Source organism: Varanus komodoensis, unplaced genomic scaffold (genome assembly GCF_004798865.1).
Source record: "Varanus komodoensis strain SLA01 unplaced genomic scaffold, ASM479886v1 scaffold10, whole genome shotgun sequence".
Lineage (NCBI taxonomy): Eukaryota > Metazoa > Chordata > Lepidosauria > Squamata > Varanidae > Varanus > Varanus komodoensis.
In genome coordinates this window covers 10750056-10771231 of record NW_025335269.1, presented here as the reverse complement: position 1 = coordinate 10771231, position 21176 = coordinate 10750056, and the positions used below count along the sequence as shown (strand labels likewise).

General features: G+C 41.1%; 1 protein-coding gene across 3 annotated transcripts in view; it reads right to left on the bottom strand.

Moving 5' to 3' along the window:
• The window catches only part of TPK1 (thiamin pyrophosphokinase 1), a 289313-nt gene that overhangs the window by 177789 nt on the left and 90348 nt on the right, over positions 1–21176 (bottom strand). For 2 of the 3 annotated variants that reach the window (XM_044453946.1, XM_044453954.1), the window contains one exon: positions 2496–2565. The exons of the other annotated variant lie outside the window; for it this stretch is intronic. In XM_044453946.1, coding sequence (XP_044309881.1) covers positions 2496–2565 — 70 coding nt within the window. The remainder of the gene's footprint in view (positions 1–2495; positions 2566–21176) is intronic. 3 annotated transcript variants of the gene reach the window in all.

The following is a 21176-nucleotide window of genomic DNA, read 5'->3' as shown; positions in this document are numbered from 1 at the left end:
CCATCTCCCACCCCGAGCACGAACGTGGCCATCTCCTCCCCACCCCAGCATGACCGCGATCGTGCCTGTCATCCCTACATGAGCGCTACTGCGATCATGGCCATAGACGGGTGCAATTGTGGGCGTGCTCGGGGGGGGGAGATGGGCACGCTGGGTGGGGGAGACGAGTGCGATCGCGGGCGTGCTGGGTGTGGGGGAGACGGGACGGGAACTTACCATTCTCATCTCACATGATCTATCCTCCGATCATACGATACCTGACCCTCTGATCTAACATCCGCCATCCACCTACTACATTCTTTTTTTTTAAGTTTTATTAAAATTTTAAACTAATACTACAAACATCAAATATCACATACATCAGATTTACTGGGTCAACCCCCTACTACATATTTTTTAACATTCTATAGTCAAATTCAAATCAGTTTATAATAACTTGAAAAAATCTCTGAATTTACGCCAAGTCCCGTTTCTCCAGCCAATTATAGAAAAAATCCCAAGTTTGATAGAAGTCACCTACTACATTCTATAAACCATCTACCAATCCAACCTTCACTCTCAAGAACAAAAGAACAGGGGGGAAGGGGAGAAGGGGGGAAAGGAAGGGAGGGAAGAGGGGAAGGAGAAAAAATGAGAAAAACACACACACACACACACACACAAGGTCTGTCTCACCTTGCTTTTAGTTTCCATGGAGTGGGCTGGTACATGTTTAAACCTTCCAAAACTATGTACTTTAATTAGAGGAAGCCATTAATGAACCCTTTCCAAACGTCTAGACTTGTCCAATGACAATGATGAAATCCATGCATATACTTCTTACCCTATTTAATGCTATCACTATGCGATTTACAAAATTGGAAATTAAAATGGATCATAATACATTTCATCAGTTAATATACTTAAACAATTAACACCACAAAACAGTACAATTTACAATTTAACAGTACAAATTGAAATGTTTAAAAACACAATAATTGCTAATCAGAGTAACTCTGCAATGCAATAATTCAGGGAACACCTGGATAGGGAGATGGGTTGTAGCAGGTGCCTAAAAGATGCCACTGATGCAGTGGGCAGATCCAATTTTCTGGTCCTTCTATTCAAAATCCAAGTTTTGGTAAGAAAACAGTGCCCAGTTCAGGACATGCAACAAATTTGCTTTGGGCAACAGCAAAGTATGATATCAAAATGTCAAAGAGAAAGAGTAGGCCAAGCCTTTCAAAAAAAAATAAAAGTGAGCCATGGGAGTTCTACATACATATGTACACATACAGAGATACACACACGTATGCGCCTCTGATTTTAGGGTTGTAATATAACGCAGATACACCAAATTATTAAATGCAAAAAGGTGGAACGGTTCTCCCCTCCACAGGCACAGTACTTTTGCACAAATCATTCTCATAATTGCTACACTGACAACGATTAAGCAAAACAGAGTACCAGGATGATAAGAACTGTGATTCCTTACCTATATTCCTCTATGAGGACTTAACACTTTAAAGGGTTAGCATAGAATAACAAAATTGCTTAGCAGTTAAGAGCTGGGCTTGGGAATAGCAATTGCCTACCTTCCCTATCATTGCATACTATCCTTCCTCCCTGTGCCTTAAGTCTGTCAGTTAATGTCTTGTCATATAAAGACTGATGAAAAGAGCTAGGGTATAAAACGTTGTTAAAGTGAGAAGCATCCATCTCTGGAGAGAAGAGGAACTTGTTAACTTCACAAGTAATCAGAGAAAAGAACATTATATAAGCCCTTTACCACTTCTGGAACAACGAAGAGCTACTTCAAAAACAACCAATTAAATATTTGGGCTTTAGAGTTTTGCTTTGTTTTTACCTATGTGGGCTGTACCATCTCTACATGTGACCAACATCTCTGGCTGGCTGAACCTTCTGACAGCAGTTACCTCTTGAAAGTCCATTAAGCTATATTAAAACAAGAAGATGCACTGGTAGAGAGCTAGTGTTAGCATTTGAATTGAAGGGCAGATCTACAAAAACAGCATATTGACACAGAGGTTGCCTCACGATGTGGCACAAATGTTTTCCATGATGTGTGTTTCTCTGCTCTTTGTTCACCAACACAGAGAGCTGCAGGTGGGAATGGGACAGCCACAACATGATCTCTTCAAGGCCTTGGGTAAACGGCCCCACATTGCCCTTCCCCATATGTTCAAGGCTGTAGCTCCCAGCCTTCCCCCACCCCCATGCTAGCTGGGGATGATGGAAGTGGGAAATCCAAACACCCAGAAGAGCACAAGTTTGGGTGCAGGTGCCCTACTTGTTACACGGAAGAAAAAAGAACATGTCATTTGGAGATGCCATTTGGAGAGCAACTGGCAGCTCCGTGTGGTGCTAACGGATACATCTGCCAAAAAATCAGAGGAGCAAAGGGAGCTCTTAGAAAGCTGTAAATGCAAGCTCATCAACACTGCTTGCTAAGAGAAAAGGGGAGAAATTATCAGAAGAGATTATTATGGATGTACCTTTCACGGTTTCCTTCTGTGATATGATACAGGCGATTAGCACCTCCATCAGCACATGCTCTCAGAACAGCTGGAAGGAGAGGAAGAAGCTGTCAAAAAGCTGCCATCATAACCAAGTAACAAATTTATTTACATGGATATATCTTCTTGCAACACAGCAGTCAGAAACCTCAGAATATTTACTTACTTATCTACAAGATTTAATTACTGCCTTTTGGTAGAGTCCCCAGTATGTCTTACAAAATGAAAATAAATGCACATTAAAAATAACAGAAATACATTTAAAAAAGAAAATACATTGAAATCCATTTTAAAAAGCCGGAGGGAATAAATATGGCTCTACCTGGACCCAAAGAACAGCAGTATTGGTGCCAGATGGGCCTCTCTGGGCAGGAAATTCCATAAACCTGGGACCAGTATGGAGAAGGCACTTTACCTGGTCAGCACCACTAGGGTAATAATCTTCTGAGGAAGGGGTGGTATCACTAAGATCTTTGTGAGGCTGGGGAACAAACTACAAAGTTTAAATGATCTACAAGGGCAGCCTTCCTGCATCTGGTGAGCTGCAAATGTTTAGGACTATAGCTCCCAATATCCTTGAACACTGACCATGCTGGTTTGGGATGGCCATTATTGTCTAAAACACCTCATGGGCAAAATGGATGGGGACGTCTGGCATAAGGTCTCCAAGGAATGCTGTCATACAGCAACCTGAGTTTTCTCTTTGAAATGGAATACCTACACTAGGAAGTCTTCCCTATGGCTTTTTCCTATTCTAAATACTTACCTTCCTGCCTTCATTAATTTGTAAGCCCAATCTCATTTAAGTCCCCTTCAAATGAAGTACATACATTGAGATTTTGGTCACATGTAAATAAGTGAACTAATTAGTTAAAACTTGAGTGATGAAGCCATGGCATTTGAATAAGTTGACATCCCTAATGAAAACCACAAATGCACTACTGCATTCATGTGAGAAGCAGTTATAAAAATGCACATTTAGAAAAAGCATTGAGAATTCCATCATCAACCTACCAGAAAGGGGAAGTTCAGAGTTAAAATGTTCCTGGCAGTTCCCTGACAACTACAGTATCACCAGTAAGGCACTCTGGCACTGAATAAAGTTTCATTTTGATTTCTGACAGATAATGGAAAGTAATGCTTATCCAAAATTCAGACATGCTTCTCCATATGCATCAGATTTCAGGCTTCATCCTCATAGCACAGTACTCCAGTGCAGTCCTACACCTATGCAATACCTGATTCTTCAGAGTATTTTCAGAGGTCATGTGGAATATGTGTTATTTCTTGATAGCACCAGGATAAGGTTGGGTAGCTCATCAAAGCTGCTCATCCAGGGCAGAAGCAATCTGTGGGAACTCAAATTAAGATGTTCACCTTTCATTAACTGGATCTCCAGTGCTCTCCCTCCCACATATTTACTTTTAATACTTCAGTCATTCAGTACTTCAAAAGTTATTTAGAAAATCATGTGGAAGGTGCTGATCTTTTTCCAGTAAATTAACAGTTCACACCAGTATGGACCAGAGGCAAAGGTTCTTCAGCTAAGTGGTAGACAATGAATTGATGGGCAAATAGTCCATAAATTATATTATACATTACAGCTGTGGACCAAACTTGTGCTTGATTGATGATGGCGATGTTGATTTTTACAAAAGATTTTATAAATACTAAGGTTCTTGCATCATTTAGCAGTACTGTTTGGGTAATAATTCTAAACTTCAGATGTGAGTTGGTAAATGAGAAAACAGCAGAATAGTGCTTTTATGTAATGCCTTTCACAACTATAAAGATAAGATTGCATTATTGATAATGAGCTTCCTGCTGGAGCCACCAATGTCTCTGGGATCTCTGCAATAATTCATTCAGAAGCATTACTACTACACCAAACAGTATTGAAATGATACCTATGTTTGCTAGCCAAAAGAGATGCCTAAATAAATACACATACCTGGGATAGATATTGCTTACAAACTCAATAGGCAAGAGTTGTAAACAACTAAACAAACATGCTCCTTCATGGATCACTGCCTTGTCGTGGCGAAGGGGCTTGCATAGCTCAATGAAGCTATGAGCTATGCCATGCGGGGTCACCCAAGACGGACAGGTCATAGCAGAGAGCTCAGACAAAATGTGATCCACTGGAGAAGGAAATGGCAAGCCACTCCGGTATTTTTGCCATGAAAACCCCATGGACAGTACCAAAAGGCAAAAAGATATGATGCTGGAAGATGAGCCCCTCAGGTTGGAAGGTGTCCAATATGCTACTGGGGAAGAGCATAGGGCTAGTACTAGTAGCGCCAGAAAGAATGAAGCGACTGGGTCAAAGCCAAAAGTACACTCAGTTGCTGATGTATCTGGTGGTGAAAGGAGAGTCCAATGCTGCAAAGAGCTATACTTCATAGGAACCTGGAATGTAAGATCCCTGAATCAAGGTAAGCTGCATGTGGTCAAACAAGAGATGACAAGACTGAACATCGACATCTTAGGAATCAGTGAACTAAAATGGACAGGAATGGGTGAATTTAATTCAGATGACCATCAGGTATACTACTGCGGGCAAGAATCCCTCAGGAGTAGCCTTCATAGTCAATAAAAGAGTAGGAAAAGCAGTACTGGGATACAACCTCCAAAATGACAGAATGATCTCAGTTCGACTCCAAAGCAAACCATTCAACATCACAATAGTCCAAGTCTATGCCCCAACCACTGGTGCTGAAGAGGCTGAAGTTGACCAGTTCTATGAAGGCCTACAACACCTTCTAGAATTAACTCCAAAAAATGATGTCCTTATCATGGGGGACTGGAATGCTAAAGTAGGAAGCCAAAAGATAACTGGAATAACAGGCAAGTTTGGCCTTGGAGTACAAAATGAAGCAGGGCACAGGCTGGTAGAATTTTGTCAAGAGAATACGATGGTCATAGCAAACACTCTTTTCCAACAACCCAAGAGATGACTCTACACATGGACATCACCAGACGGTCAACATAGGAATCAGATTGACTATGTGCTCTGCAGCCAAAGAAGGAGAAACACTATACAGTCAGTAAAAACTAGATCAGGAGCTGACTGTGGCTCAGATCATGAGCTTCTGGTTGCAAAATTTAGGCTTAAATTGAAGTACGGAAAAGCACTAGGCCACTCAGGTATGGCCTAAATCATATCCCTGATGAATATACAGTAGAGGTGACAAATAGATTTAAGGAATTAGATCTGATAGACAGAGCGCCTGAAGAACTATGGACGGAGGTTCGCAACATTGTACAAGAGGTAGCAACCAAAGCCATCCCAAAGAAAAAGAAATGCAAGAAAGCAAAATGGCTGTCTGAGGAAGCTTTACTAATAGCTGAGGAAAGACGGGAAGCGAAAGGCAAGGGAGAAAGAGAAAGATACACCCAATTGAATGCAGAATTCCAGAGAATAGCTAGAAGAGATAAGAATGCCTTCTTAATTGAACAGTGCAAAGAAATAGAAGAAAACAATAGAATAGGGAGGACCAGAGATCTCTTCAAGAAAATTGGAGATATGGGGGACACTTCATGAAAAGATGGGCATGATAAAGGACCAAAATGGCAGGGACCTAACAGAGGCAGAAGAGATTAAGAAGAGGTGGCAAGATTGCATAGAAGAACTATACAAGAAAGAGCTTAACGTCCCTGATAATCACGATGGGGTGGTCACTGACCTCGAGCCAGACATCCTGGAATGTGAAGTCAAATGGGCCTTAGGAAGTCTGAGCAACAACAAAGCTAGTGGAGGTGACAGTATTCCAGCTGAGCTATTCAAAATCTTAAAAGATGATGTAGTAAAAGTGCTACACTCAATATGCCAGCAAATTTGGGAAACTCAACAGTGGCCGCAGGATTGGAAAAGGTCAGTTTACATTCCGATCCCAAAGAAGGGCAATGCCAAGGAATGTTCAAACTACCACACCATTGCACTCATTTCACGTGCTAGCAAAGTGATGCTCAAAATACTACAAGCTAGGCTCCAGCAGTATGTGGATAGAGAACTACCAGAAGTACAGGCAGGATTTCGAAGAGGGAGAGGAACTAGAGATCAAATTGCCAACATACGCTGGATCATGGAGAAAGCTAGGGAGTTCCAGAAAAACATCTACTTCTGCTTCATTGACTATGCTAAAGCCTTTGATTGTGTGGATCACAACAAATTGTGGCAAGTTCTTAAAGAGATGGGAGTACCAGACCATCTTATTTGTCTCTTGAGAAACCTATATGCGGGTCAAGAAGCAACAGTGAGAACTGGACATGGAACCACTGATTGGTTCAAAATTGAGAAAGGAGTTCGGCAAGGCTGTATACTGTCACCCTGCCTATTTAACTTATATGAAGAGCACATCATGAGAAAGGCGGGGCTGGATGAATCACCAGTTGGAATTAAGATTGCTGGGAGAAATATCAACAACCTCAGATATGCAGATGATACCACTCTAATGGCAGAAAGTGAAGAGGAACTAAAGAGCCTCTTGATGCGGGTAAAGGAGGAGAGTGCAAAAGTTGGCCTTAAACTCAACATTAAGAAAACTAAGATCATGGCATCTGGTCCTCTCACTTCCTGGCAAATATATGGGGAAGAAATGGAGGTATTGATAGATTTTATTTTCCTGAGCTCCAGGATCACCACAGATGGGGACTGCAACCAAGAAATTAAAAGACGCTTGCTCCTTGGGAGGAAAGCTATGGCAAATCTAGACAGCATACTAAAAAGCAGAGACATCACCCTGCTGACAAAACTGCGTATAGTCAAGGCTATGGTTTTCCCAGTTGCAATGTATGACTGTGAAAGCTGGACCATAAGGAAGGCTGAGCGCCAAAGGATTGAGACCTTTGAATTGTGGTGCTGGAGGAGACTCCAAACCGGTCAGTCCTAGAGGAGATCAACCCTGACTGCTCTTTAGAAGGCCAGATCCTGAAGATGAAACTCACATACTTTGGCCACCTAATGAGAAGGAAGGACTCCCTGGAGAAGAGCCTAATGGTGGGAACAATAGATGGCAAAAGAAGAAGGGAACAGCAGAGGATGAGGTGGCTAGATGGAGTCACTGAAGCAGTCAGTGTGAGCTGAAGGGGACTCCGGGGGATGGTGGATGACAGGAAGGTCTGGAGGAATGTTGTCCATGGGGTCGCGATGGGTCGGACACGACTTCGCGACTAACAACAACAACAACAAACTACAAACAGGATAAGGAATCCTGGATACACTCAATGAATTCACGTTAGGCCACTTCACATATTACAGCAGGGGGTCCACAACATTTTCATATCAGTAGATACGTTTAGAATTTCGAGTGTGACATTCGAAATGTCTGCAATGGAGGGGTGTATGTGTGCCAATTTATCAAATGGTTCTCATAGCAACCATGTTGGGGGATGTGCTTGGGTGGTCTAAATCAGGTAGATTGGCCTGGCTCAGTCTCCCAGATTCTGGTTCATCTACCCAGCCACCTAACTCAGATAGAACTCAAGTCCAGCCAGGATATGGTCTTCATGACAAGGCATGTCATGATTTGTATTTGTGTGTGCGTGTGAGTGTGTGCGTATGTGTATAGGCGTGTGTGTGAAGTCAGAGAAATGTAGGCAGAATAAAGTCACAATTTGCACAAATATGGCTGCAAATCATCACTGTTTCTTTATAGATTTAAGGTGCTGCAGAAAGTGAGGGCAGCTGCCTTAGTTCCTTTTGGCATGGATACTGGAGAAATAAATGCTTAAGCTTCTAGGAAAGCTGGGTTGTTAGAGACTGGACACTGCCAACATTGGTACCAAAGTCAGACCTCACCACTTTAACAAGCAGAAATTCTAATATCACATTGCATTTATACCCTGTCTTTTTAACTCTTGTGAGGCACCAAGGGTAGCTTACATAGCTCCATGTTATGCTCGTAACAATAGCCCTATGAGGTAGGTTAGGTTGAGAGTCTGTGAGTCACCTAGTGACCTTCATGGCTGGAGTGGGTGGGGTTAGACTCTGGATCTCCTGGTTCCCAGTGTCCTACTTCCCTTTCTTTAACCCAGTAAATGGTGTTAACTATGGTTTGTTTGGGTATTATGTGCTGGAGTTTTGTTCTGGTAGAAAAGCCAGAACCATCAGATGCTTATTTAATCTGTCTAATGTAGTGATCCACAGAGAATGCCAGTATAAAGAGGAAGCTAAGTATCCCCCAAAGACCCCTAGAAGTACCACACCTTCTTAAGCAGGAAGACCTCTTATAATACAGAATTTCCTGTAAAGGATGCACTGCATGAAGAGTACTCATTGTGTAATATTGAAATGACTGCCTGTCCACTTAATTATCAGTTATTTTCAGAAAGTATGAATTAAACATTCTTTTTGCTTACTCATTCCACAAAGGTTCCTTATTATGAAAGAGTTTTACCCTTGAACGGATTTTACATATGAACAAAAGAAATACATTCTCCTGCCATTTTGTCTTCCCCTTCCATGAACTGAGATATCCCTTCGCTTCATCTTTTCAATTTTCAGATTATTTCTTTAACAGATTTTTCCTATTTTATAAAAGAGGTGTCAGTATGCTACTGTAAATATAACAAAGGCATAAGGCGTAACAAAAAACCTGCATAAATAAAATGACATTAAAAAAGCTTTCAAAATATGAATTGCAGATGTTTTCTTCTAAGGCAATTATTTAATCCTGACAGTGAGATGCAGATGTGGCCTGAGCACTGATGGTATTTCTGAAGTTTTGAAATTAGGTTGTTTAATAATTCAGCATAAGTGTGCACAAACTCCAAGTTTTGATTGTGACTTTTTTATTTCTTCATTGCCTGGCTCTTTGTTTTTTCCCCCCAAAGCTGCGTTATTGATTTCTGACACCAGGAAGACAAGCAGCTAAGAGTATGATGGAATGCCCCCCGCTAAAAGCGATTTTAATTGCCATTCAGAATTTCCATCAGACAGATTGGAAAAGTGAAGAAACTTTCCCACACTGTGTTAAGGAAATGGGTTACAAAAAATAAAAAGAAGTTTCCTTTATTCTTATAATCACAGAAGAATAAGGAATATTTGGCATTCCCCTGGCTATTCTGAAAGGGGGGAAAGAACAATCAAAGGCTGCTACTTTTCAAGGTCTTTGGTAAGCATGTACAACTTGCAAGGCACCCAGGTGAACACATCCCATCAGCTATTTATGGTGATCCACCAGAAAGATCAAGGGAAAGTGACATTTTCAGCCCTGAGAGCTGCATTTTGTGCTAACTAGGGGGTCAGAGGCTCCACATATGTGTGCACACATGCATGCACACACGGTAGCTACCCTGATTAAGAGTATTCTTTCTGTGCTGCTAGCCGTTACAGAAAAAGAGTGATCTGGATGAGGATCGCTGAGGTAGGGAGTAGAGGGTGACAAAGGGATGACAAAGTTGCCCTCAGAGAACTCTGAGGGGTTGCAGGTTGTGAAGCTCCACACTGAGGGAATGGCATGCCTCCAGCATGTCACCGTAAGTCACTGTACTTGTTGGGTTGGTTGTAAGTGGGTTGGTTGTAAGTTGGGTTGGTTGTAAGTGGGACAGGCCTTGTTTAAAGGAAGTGGGGTTCAACACCAGCCAGCATCAGATCCCAGTTTCTGATTTTGCAATACTTCTGCTATCTCATTTGTAAACCCTTTTCCATAGCTTCATGAAATAGACTGCTCTTAAAATGGAAGCTGGATCCTTGTGATTGAAACAGGAGCTTAAAGGAAACACAGTTCAAGCTCAGAAGATGCATATAGTCAACAAACCTTGCATCAATGCCAGCTCCAGTTTTTTGTTGGACTTTCAGTAAGACACCTTTTTGAAGCCCCCTTCCACAATAAGTTTATCTTCTCATCAGTCTCCATTGCTTCTCCTTGTCTTTCTCTTCATTGCTACTACTACCTGTCTACTTGATTGGCAGAGAAACAATGAGCAAGCAGGCAGTGGCATCTTCTTCTCACCACCACAGTTGCCAGAGCTGGAGTGAAAGGCAGGTGAACAAGCACCTTGTAACAGTAAAGAGCAGAAGCAACTCCAAAGCACTGTCGTTGTTGGGCTTCTGTATGATTTGGGACCTTCAGCAAGTGCCTGAACATGCCTACATGGTTGCCCAAAATATCAAATATAGAATTTGATATAGAAAATATATAAATATAGAACCAACCATTTCTTGGTTGCTATTTCATACTACAAAACTGGGCAGAATAAGGAGGAAGCGGAGCACAAAGGGCTGCATGGTCTCCACCTGCCATTCCTTGCAGAAGTATTAATGCCTCTTTAACTTTTGCACACCTTGTTGTGTTCCAACCTGGGACTGAAATAGATTTAACTGGCATTGTTACCTCTTGATGTTCATAAGAGGCTCAACATTATAAAGAAACAAAATATTTTTTACTGCAGCACAAAAATTAGGTAAACAAAAACAAATACTTGTTGGTTACATAGGTATCCACAGCTATTCTGTGGCGTACCTAAATATGCTCTGGCACATCCTACTGCCTCCATGAGGCGTATACAGTATTTGAATGGAGTCCACCTGCATGCAGCTCCAGTAACAATGGATCTCAGATTAAATACACCTGTTTCTGGAAGACCCCAAACAAACAGCAACATGAAGTCCAACCAGCAATCAAAACAATGCCAGGATGAAGTCGGGCAGAAGTACCCATCAAGGTTTGTTTATTAAAAAATAACCCAAACCATGAACATCCCTGGAGCAGTAGTGATAGAAAAATGAGCAACTTTTGCAAGATCCAGATAGGGAAAGTTGACAGGGAAGAGTCACAGCTGTAATTGCTGCCAAAGGTGCTTCTACCACTTGTGATGTGGGGATACCCGTGTAAGCAACAAGTGCACATTTACTTTTGTTTACTTCACTTTTGTGTCATAATAAAAATATTTTGCACTTTCAACATAGAGTATCTTGTGTGCAGTAAGTGGTCACAATTCCAATTGGATCAATTTCAGTTCTAGGCTGCAGCACGACAAAGTGAGGGTGAGGAGTGAATGAATGCTTCTGCAAGGCACAGCCCCTGAGAGATGTGGAGGAAGGCCAAAGGTGGTGGAGAGAGAGCCCTTCCACGTCATTATGGGGACCGAGTCATGCCTGAAGAAGCACCCAGTTACACTCCTTCCTTCTTGCCTACCAATCATGGCAGCTCAGGTGACAGGCAGTAAGAGACCAGGAGAGCACACACCCCTGACATCTCCCCCTCAGACTGACATGGTTTTGCTGGCAGTTTAAATACTGTGATTTTCAGCAACAGCAAAGAGGTGGGCTGAACAGTTTAAGAGTTCTGACAGATTTCCTTACTGTGATTTGTTTTCTTAAATTGAACTGAGCCTGAACTGCAAATTGGCAAAGCTAGTTGCTGCTGTTGTTTGTTTACGTGCTTTTCATTTAATAATGCAGAGTGTATTAACTCCACAGCAAATGATTGAAAGGGACAGTTTCTTATGACTGCAGAATACATTTCACTACAAATCACCTACCCCAGGACTCATCCCCAACTCTATTGTCAATTATGACTTTCTTTCACGGAACTCTCAAAACTCATAACAACAAAATTGTATTATTCCATTTTTCTTAGAGGCAGATTGGAATATTACAATGCATAAATTGAACAAATCTGACCCAATTGATACTTTGCTGAAATATAACCCAAGACAGCTTGCCTTTCTTATGAAAGATTATAACCTGAACAGCTACCTGGAGATTAAAATGTGCAAGTTGCAAGTAGGTACCCTGATACAGCAAGCACAATCCTTTAGCTAGCATGGAATTGTTTTCCAGAATATATTTTCTAATTCTTTGACAGGGTACATTCTACTCTATTGCTCACTTCACATACGCCTGCATGTTTTTTCTCATCTCAGCCTTTATAGAGCTGATACGTTCTGCAGTGCACACTGAAGGAGGCAATTTCTCCTTTCAGATCTCATTCAGTTCTCATATGCTCAGTTTGTTGCAATGCATGATTCTGCACCCTGGACACATCATTAGTTTGTGAAAGAATATGAGAACTGAATAGGAGGACCATGCTAAAAAAGACAGGTAAATAATAAAAAGGAAAGAAACGAGTGTCAGCAAATTGGAAAATAACGGAAGACAAAGTGTTTAAAATTGCCAATTTATTCCTTGCAATACACTAGCAAAATGCCTGTCGTGACAACAAGGAAACTGCACATACCACATACCCCACCCGTGTGTTTGTGTGTGTGTGTGTGTGTGTGAAAGAAAGTGAGTGAGAGAGAGAAGAGGTAGTGGGTGAAGGTCTACAGCCATTAAGAGCTAAACCTATCCCTCTGCATAGCTGTGTTTCAAGATCTGTTTCTTGGTTATGCTCTATGTTATGGATCCTTGTTAACTTGCAGAGAGAGGAAGGGAGAAAGAGGGAATAGGAGACAGAGAACTAATGAATATCAGTGTTGAAAAATGCTGACTGTGCCAATGAATTAAATGTACTATAAAGCCCTTCAATCAATGATACACTGAGCCCATATCTGAACCCATTCTTAGGGCCGTGGCTTGTTTCTTTTTCCTTCTACCTGGGATGGCAACAGGCCATGTATTAAGCCCATACACAGGGATCCAAACAGAGAACATCCATATGCGAAAAAGCAGTGGTGTGAGGGAACCCAAATTAATAGGGATTGAGGAATAGCACCTCTTTATTGGCAGGGATGCTGATACCATCTGCTACCAGCCCCCAGACTCCCAGACTTTAGCTGCAATCCTCAGAGTGAGGGAAGGATGAACTTATATGAATAATAGACACTTCTTTGTTGTAACCTAAAATATTTTGTGGGGATGTGATCTTACAAGCACTTGGTAGAGATGAATATTGCCAGAACTGTTTTATTCATAAGGACTGACACAGCTGCCTGGAATGTTGATATGTCTGTGGGATGTGGCTATAGGGACTGAATGCCTGCACATCACAATTAAGCACCACACCATAGTGGAAGAAACACTTCCATACAAAGAATATCCTGAAGCCTTTCTTAGCGACAACAGTGGAAAGCCATTAAGAACCAAGCTTTCTACATAGTTCCTCTTCTTGGCTGCACATCTTAATGTAGTAAAGGGATTTCAGAGTGTCAGAGGAGCCAGGAGCAATGAATCCTGGAGGCCATAGCCTCTCACTAGGCTTCTCTCCTAGGCTGGCCATCCAGGACGGAATGGTCAAAGTTGAGCCACCAGACCACTCTCTTCAGGAGTAAAGACTACATCAGCAGATGAGAATATATCTCTGACAGTGATGTTGGCAGAGAAACTCCTCAAAGGCAGCTACTGGGCAGCAGCAGTAGTTGAAGGCAACTTCTGGTGGAGGATCTTTCACGGACAATGGCAATGAAGCTCAAATTAATTCTGCCTAGTACTGTGCAGAAGAAGGCAATGGTAAATCACTTCTGAATAGTCCTGCCTTGTAAAACCTATGATGAAACAATCCAAAATGAAACAAGAGATAGTGCCAGGAGATGAGTCTCTCAGATTGGAAAGCTACTGGAAAGAGCAAAGGACAAGTACCAATACTAAGTAGATCAAAGTAGAAAGGAAATCTAGCAGCTGACAGTGCACAGGGGTGAAAGGAAAGTTACAATATACATACAGTTGTAACATTTAATGTAACAAGCATGAATCAAGGTAACTTGGAAAGTGTGAAGCAAGAAATGGAGAATTAAATAGACTGGACTGGGACATTTTCAGTCAGTGAAACTCGAAGTGTTTTACTGTGGAAATGACAAAATAGAAGGCATGGGGGCGGACTCTAGTACTGACGTCAAGATTTAGCACGGTCAGTATGAGGCTACAAGTGCAAAGTCTGACCAAATAACATCAATTTGAATTCCCAGAACACCTGCCAAAGTAACCATCATTCAAGTGTGTCCTTCAGGAACAGATGCTAAAGCAGAAGAATTCAAAACCTATGTAAGCATTCCAAGAAGAAACTGGTAACACAAAAGATAAAATATGAGACACAGCAGAATCAAATGTTGTGGGTGAATTTGGTAAGAAAAAAGCAAAAGAATCATTCATAGAACCTGAGAACAATCTGTTTACTGCAAATGCATACTTCAGGCAACTGATACCCCCCATGGCAGATGTATAAATCAAATAATTACATACAGTGGTACCTCGGCTCATGAACTTAATCCATTCCATGACTCTGGTTGCGACCCAAATTGGTTGTGACCCAAGTCAAATTTCCCCATAAGGTTTAATGTAAATAAGGTTCTGTAACCACTTTTCTTAATCTGAAACAAGGTGACAAAGAGCAACAAAGTAACAAAGAACAACAAAGATTCTGGCCATCTCCCCCTCACCGAGCATGATCATGGCCATCTCCCCCCTCCCGAGCATGACCATGATCTCGCCCGTCTTCCCTGCATGAGCGTGACTGTGATCGCGGCCATCTCCCCTGCCGAGCACGATTGCGGCCATCTCCCCGCTCCCCCATGCACAACCACAATCACGCCCATGTTTCCTGCATGAGCGCAACTATGATTGCGGTCAAAGGCAGGCGCGATCACAGTCACGCTTGGGCAGGGAAGATGGGTGCGATCGCGGGCCTCTCCCCCCACCCTCCACCAGCACGATCGTGGGCATCTCCCTCCCCAAGCACGACTGCGATCGCCACCCGATGCGGAGTTCGTGACCTGAAGCTAAATTTTTCTGAAATTTCTGTTCGCATCCTGATTTGGTCATGAACTTAGGTGTTTGTGAGCTGAGGTATCACTGTACTTGGAAGCAGACAGTGGAGAGACTGTACTGTTGTTGCCAAAATATGACTTGGAGCAGATTGTGGTAGAGACCATGAACTATTAATACCAAAAGCATAAAACTGAAAACGATCATTAACAGAAGTACAGTACGAAAATACAACTTAAATAACATCCCTGAGGAATTTAAAGTCCACATAAAGAACAGATTTGCATTACTCAACTGACTATGAACTGGAAGAACTGTGGACTGAAACCAGATACTTGAGGAAGAATTCCAAAAAACAGTTCATGCAGGAAAAAGACCTAAATGGATGATGGAAGAAATGCTCATAATTCTTAAGGACAGGTTAGAAGCAAAAGCAAAAGTTAGAGTTAGGGCAAAAGGTCACAGAAACAGAGCTAGAATCCTGAATGCAACTTTTCAGTGACTATCATGCAGAAGAGGGGAAAAAACCCAAATATAATGGACAGTGCAAAAAGAAAAGAAAAAAAAAAGTGCAAAAGAGCAAAAAGAAGAGACCTCTTCATCCAACTTAGATTACAAGTGCTGAAAGACCAACGAGGAAGATAGTATCTGACCAGGAGAAAATAAAGTGAGGATGGAAACAATATACAGAAAAACTATAAAGAAGAGATAAAAAGATGACAGACACCTTCAAAGAGGAATCCTATAAAGATATTCTGAAATATTAGAAAGTGACTTGAATACTACTCTGAAAGCACTTGGAAGGAATAAAGCACCTGAAATAGAGAGGGTACCAATGGAACTATTCCAAGCTACAGATAATGAATCACCCCAAACATTAACTAGAATATAGCACCAATTATTGCAAAGAAGTCAATAGCTCAGTCTGGAAACTTTCAATATACATTTCCGTCCCAAGAAAGGAGATGCTAAGGAGTACAGCAGCTATAGGACAATTGCATTAATTTCCTGTGGAAAGAAGGTGATGCTCAAGGTGTCACAACAACAAAAGAAATACCCTATATGGAGCAAGAATGTCTGACACTCAAGCTGAATTTCAAAAAGGAGGAAGACATTAGTGCAAATATACACTGGCTACCACAGCACACCAAAGCATTTCAAAAGAGGACCAGTCTATGCTTCATCGACTATGCCACAGGTTATGACTGAGCAGATCATGATAAACTGTAGATGGCCCTGAAAGAAATGGGTGTTCCTCAGCACATGATTGTCCTGATGTATGTTTGGTATTGTGGACAAGAAGCTACTGTTAGGAAAGAATATGGAGAAAGAGAATGGCCGTCTATAGGCAAAGGTGTCAGTCAAGGGTGTATTTTAGCTCCCTGTCTGGTCAATATGCATGCAGAACATATTCTAAGGCAAACCAGATTAGGATCACAGGAAGATGGAGTTAAAACTGGTGGAAGAAGTATCAATAATTTAACATATACAGATGGGACCATATTACTGGTAGAAAGCAGTAATGAATTGAAATGACTCCTGATGAAAGCGAAAGAAGTGCAAAATTATGACTTCAGCTGAGGGCTACAGAGGAATTTCACAACTTCAGTGTCAACAGTGAAGAAATTGAAATTGTGAAAGTTTTCATATAGTTTGGGATACTTCACATACAATTGAAAGGGAGACTACAACCAAGAAATTTGAAGCTATAATTTAGAAGGTCAGTAATGAAGGAAGTAGAAAAGATAATCAAGCTTAAGGATTTTCACTGGAGACCAAGGCCAAATCATCTACACTATTATATTCCCTATTACCATGTATCCATGTAGAGAATGTGCAGTGAAAAAAGCTGACAGGAAGAAAATTGTTGCGCTTGAAACATGGTGCTGGAAGAGATTGCAAATACTTTGAACTGATGAAAAAATGAACAAGTGGGTCCTAGATCAAATCCGAAAAAATCAGATATAGACTTTTGTATCCTTAGGAAGGTTACTTGGAAAATCAGACATCAGCACGGGGCTATTATCTCTTCAGCTATTGCAATTATCCTCTAAATGCCATGTCTACATCTTAATGTGTTTTTGAATTTGATCAGAAGATACCTGGAGTACTGACAGGTCCCCAAAGTTTCCTACCCATCAGGTATTTTGACATTGTCAGGTCCTTCTCAAAATTTTACAAGGTTAGACATCATGTTTTTAATGACAAAGCATATTCCACTTCAAGAGTCTCGAGGCCTTCTTTATGATGCAGCGGCTGTAGGGTCTGACTCAAACCATGGAGCCCTGCAGTCCAGTTCCCTCATTCATAACTGTGCAGATATGGGAAAACTTCATAAAGATAGCATGCACATTTTCTTTGAATATGACATTCACAGAGAACTATAATGGCAGGGCAGAAGTACTGATAAACAAAATAAATAATGGCTAATCCACAACTTTCTAGAAGTGTCCAAAAAAGGAAAGAACAAGGTCCTTTCTAATAGATAATGGGGATGTGCCTTAGCAAAACAGATTTGAGAGAATAATTTTTAAAGAATAACCCAACCTTTCAGTCCCAATGCTCTTCCTTTCTGACTTACACCGATGGCCTAATTCAAGACAACCATAAATATTCTGAAGGTGAAATACTGAAGACCACCAATCATTCCTCCTCCAAGATGTGGGATCTTGTACTTATGGGGAAATTAACCAATTATAGAAGGATCATGGGGTGGGGGGGAAGGGACAAAACTGAGCTGGATTTAGTGTAAATTGGTTGTCATGTATTAATTTAGGAAAAAAATATTTTTTTATAACCCAACACATGTGACTTTGTTTTTCAGCGCTTAGTTAAGTGTTACAGTCAGAATTCTGTTATCTATGTAATATATTTGTTTATATTAGCTTCATTTCCCCCTATTCTATATGATCAGTAGATTTTTTTTCAATTATCTGTAGACAATGTTGAAACTGTATGTGCCTTGTTCTTCCAATGCTAAGTATCTTATGTTCCAAACTAGTTTTTTCTTAAATATCTCTACTCTGCCATAAAGCTTACTCTCAGGCTCAGCCCAACATATTTCACAGAACATGAGGGTGGGAAAAGATCATGTTTATCATTCTTCTTGGAAGATAGGTGGTATAATTTAAGCAAATAAATAAGATTACCCTTTCCTTTCCACATGGAGTAATATATGTGTGCCTTACATTTACTAATTATTTTGTTATATGATGCTAGAGCAGACAGCCTGGTTCACCTTGCAAGTACTTGCAGGGCTAGTAACAAGGCCTGTCCGTGCTTGCAGGGATTAGAACCACCACAATCACAGAAACTAGCTGGAAGCCACAGGAAGTGTTATAAAAGGATGCTCAGTCCTGCCTAGTTTTGTTACCATTGCATGAGTCTTTCCTTACCAAGTGGCTGCCCCCATTCCTGCAGTGGCTTCACCTGTGTCTTGACTTCTGCTTGTACCTGAATCTGCCTTTGCTTCTAGACCTGCCACGCCTTGCCAGTATGTGACCCTCATCTCTCCTTGACCCTTTCTTTGCCTCTGGTCCTGCCATGCCTTGCTCACATTTGACGCTTGCTTGTACCTGACTTAGCCTTTGTCTTTGGTACTACTGCATTTAGCCAAGAGCCCCTTCACCCCTGGTCCTGCTGCTCCAGGCAAGGGAACCTGCTACTTCTGTCCTTGAGTTGACAGACTAAATGGCCCATCTTTGCTTTCTCTCTCCCACTCCCACGAAGAATTGCTATTGGTTGAGGCCTTTTCCCATTAGTATAATCCTGACACTACAAATATGAACACTGACAGGTCTGCTTAACTGTCAGAGGCTCCTGGTCAAAGAAACTGAGAACTAGTATTATGGCAATGGGCTGAGGATCCCTAATAAAGAATTCTCCATGTGCTCATAAACTACAGCTTTCATTTCATGCTGAGTGTTAATACTGAAACTGACGTAAATATATGCAGAAGGCAGATACACACACAATTCTGATCATCTCAGTCAACCCAATACAAAAAAAAAACCAAATTGATCATCTTAATAGAGAAGTTTGTGCAGGCCAGGAAACATCACCTAGAGCACATCTAAACATCATAACGAATGCACAGTAAGTAGCATTCTGGAATCTACTAATTCAGCAGAGAGCTGGATATCCCCAGCTCCTTGTAAGTAGTAAACTAATAAATCAGGACGAAAGGTTTAGAGTAGACTACTCCATGATGAACTAATTTTGTGCAGGGAAAAAGAGCAGAAAATATAATGTACACACACTGCCTGCGGTATGGAGAATTCTACCAGCACATTCTTCATAATGTGTAGATCATCTCTTAACCATTATCGTGTCCTTGCAGCCTCAACATCTCAGATTAGTGAGGAAACTCCCATTCAAAGTTCTGTGAAGTCAGGCACATACCATCCCAATCCTCTTACAGTCCGGCCCTCAATTATTCTGCATATTGGTTCCATTTGTAAATGGTAAATTTAAAGATGCCTCACGAACAGCAAGACCTGTGACTACTTAATACACAGCTGTATGAGTTTGCCTTGCAGGCATATTCAACATTGAGCTGTTCTCATTCCACTGGATCCACAAATTTGACTGTATCAAATATGGAGGAAAATGTTTTTTCCTCTTCTGGAGCCTTCAGATTGAACCATAAGTATCCATTAACTGAAACATTGTATTCTGAAGCCCCCTGGCTGCTCTGCTATGCATCCACAAGAAACTTATTCCAGGAATATCTGTATGTATATATCCTTGAGCATCCTGTACAAAAATTGTAAATATAAAACTAGGATTGTGGCAAAATTTCACCCAATGAAATGTGTGTGTGTCTTGGAGGAGAGGAAGAGAGAGAAAGAGAACAGGTTTCTTGAATTCACACACTATATTCACACACTATTGTCTGCCTACTTTCTGACAGTAGCCAAATGTGATGACATCACAAAGTCAAATCAGAGTCAAGACAATGCTTCTTGTCTTCACTCTGAACAGCTGAACATCTTTTTTTTAGAAGAACATCTTCTATCACTCTGAATAGCTGAACATCACATACCTTCTCTTTCACTCATATGGTGTGGAACTAGATTCAAGCCAGTGTGTTGCAGCAGTGAAGAGTGTGGGACTGAGACTCAGGTGATCTGGGTTCTAGTTCCCATATGGCCATGGTGCCAACTGGGTGGCTTTAGGACACTCAATACACCTACAACATTAAAGGGAGCCTGGCATGTCTGAGAGAAGACGTCTAATTTAGGCCACTCCCAAACAACTTAGACCACCATGCAGAGGGGGCACTTCAATCAAGATACACCCCATGTGCATTCGGAGGTGGTACAATCCTGTATGATGCACCAGACTAATAAATGTCCACCACTCCAACAATTTATTTTGCCTAGAAGTATAAACATACTTTCTGTTATGGTCATAGCATTATATATTGTAACATCCTTGTGCCATTTCTGGCAAAGGCTTGACATTTCTGAAGGAATGAATGAAAATGCTACATTTCCATCTTTATTTTTTTTAATCCATGATATTCTCACATTGTGAGCTGTTCAATCTATCAACATCCCTGTGGCAGAGAAATAGAGTTCTGAATCTCTGGTTGAACAGTCAGCCTCTCTGCCTAAGAATTTCTTTTTGTTGGTGCTCTTTTAGGAAATCAAAATCAATAGCTAATGGGGAAAAGGCAGTTGAAGATTCTTATTTATTCTTCCTTAAGCCTCCTGCATGTCCAATTGTATTGCAATGATGACAAATGGCACCATATTCCCTTTTATGTACTCTTTATTAGTTGTTTAGCATTTACCGTTTTCTTTTTGCAAGTTTGAAAAGTTAACAGGTGCATGTACCTCTTACACTATGTTCTAAAATTTTGAAATGACTGTTACACTAGTGTTTGGAGAAGTGGAGAAAAAGCGCATTAGCTCATATTTCCATGGTTAACATGTTATCTTATTTTTCCTACTACTCTTCATTCAAAGGAATATCCCAGGAGACAAGTTAGAAAAATTGGTAAGCAGTGG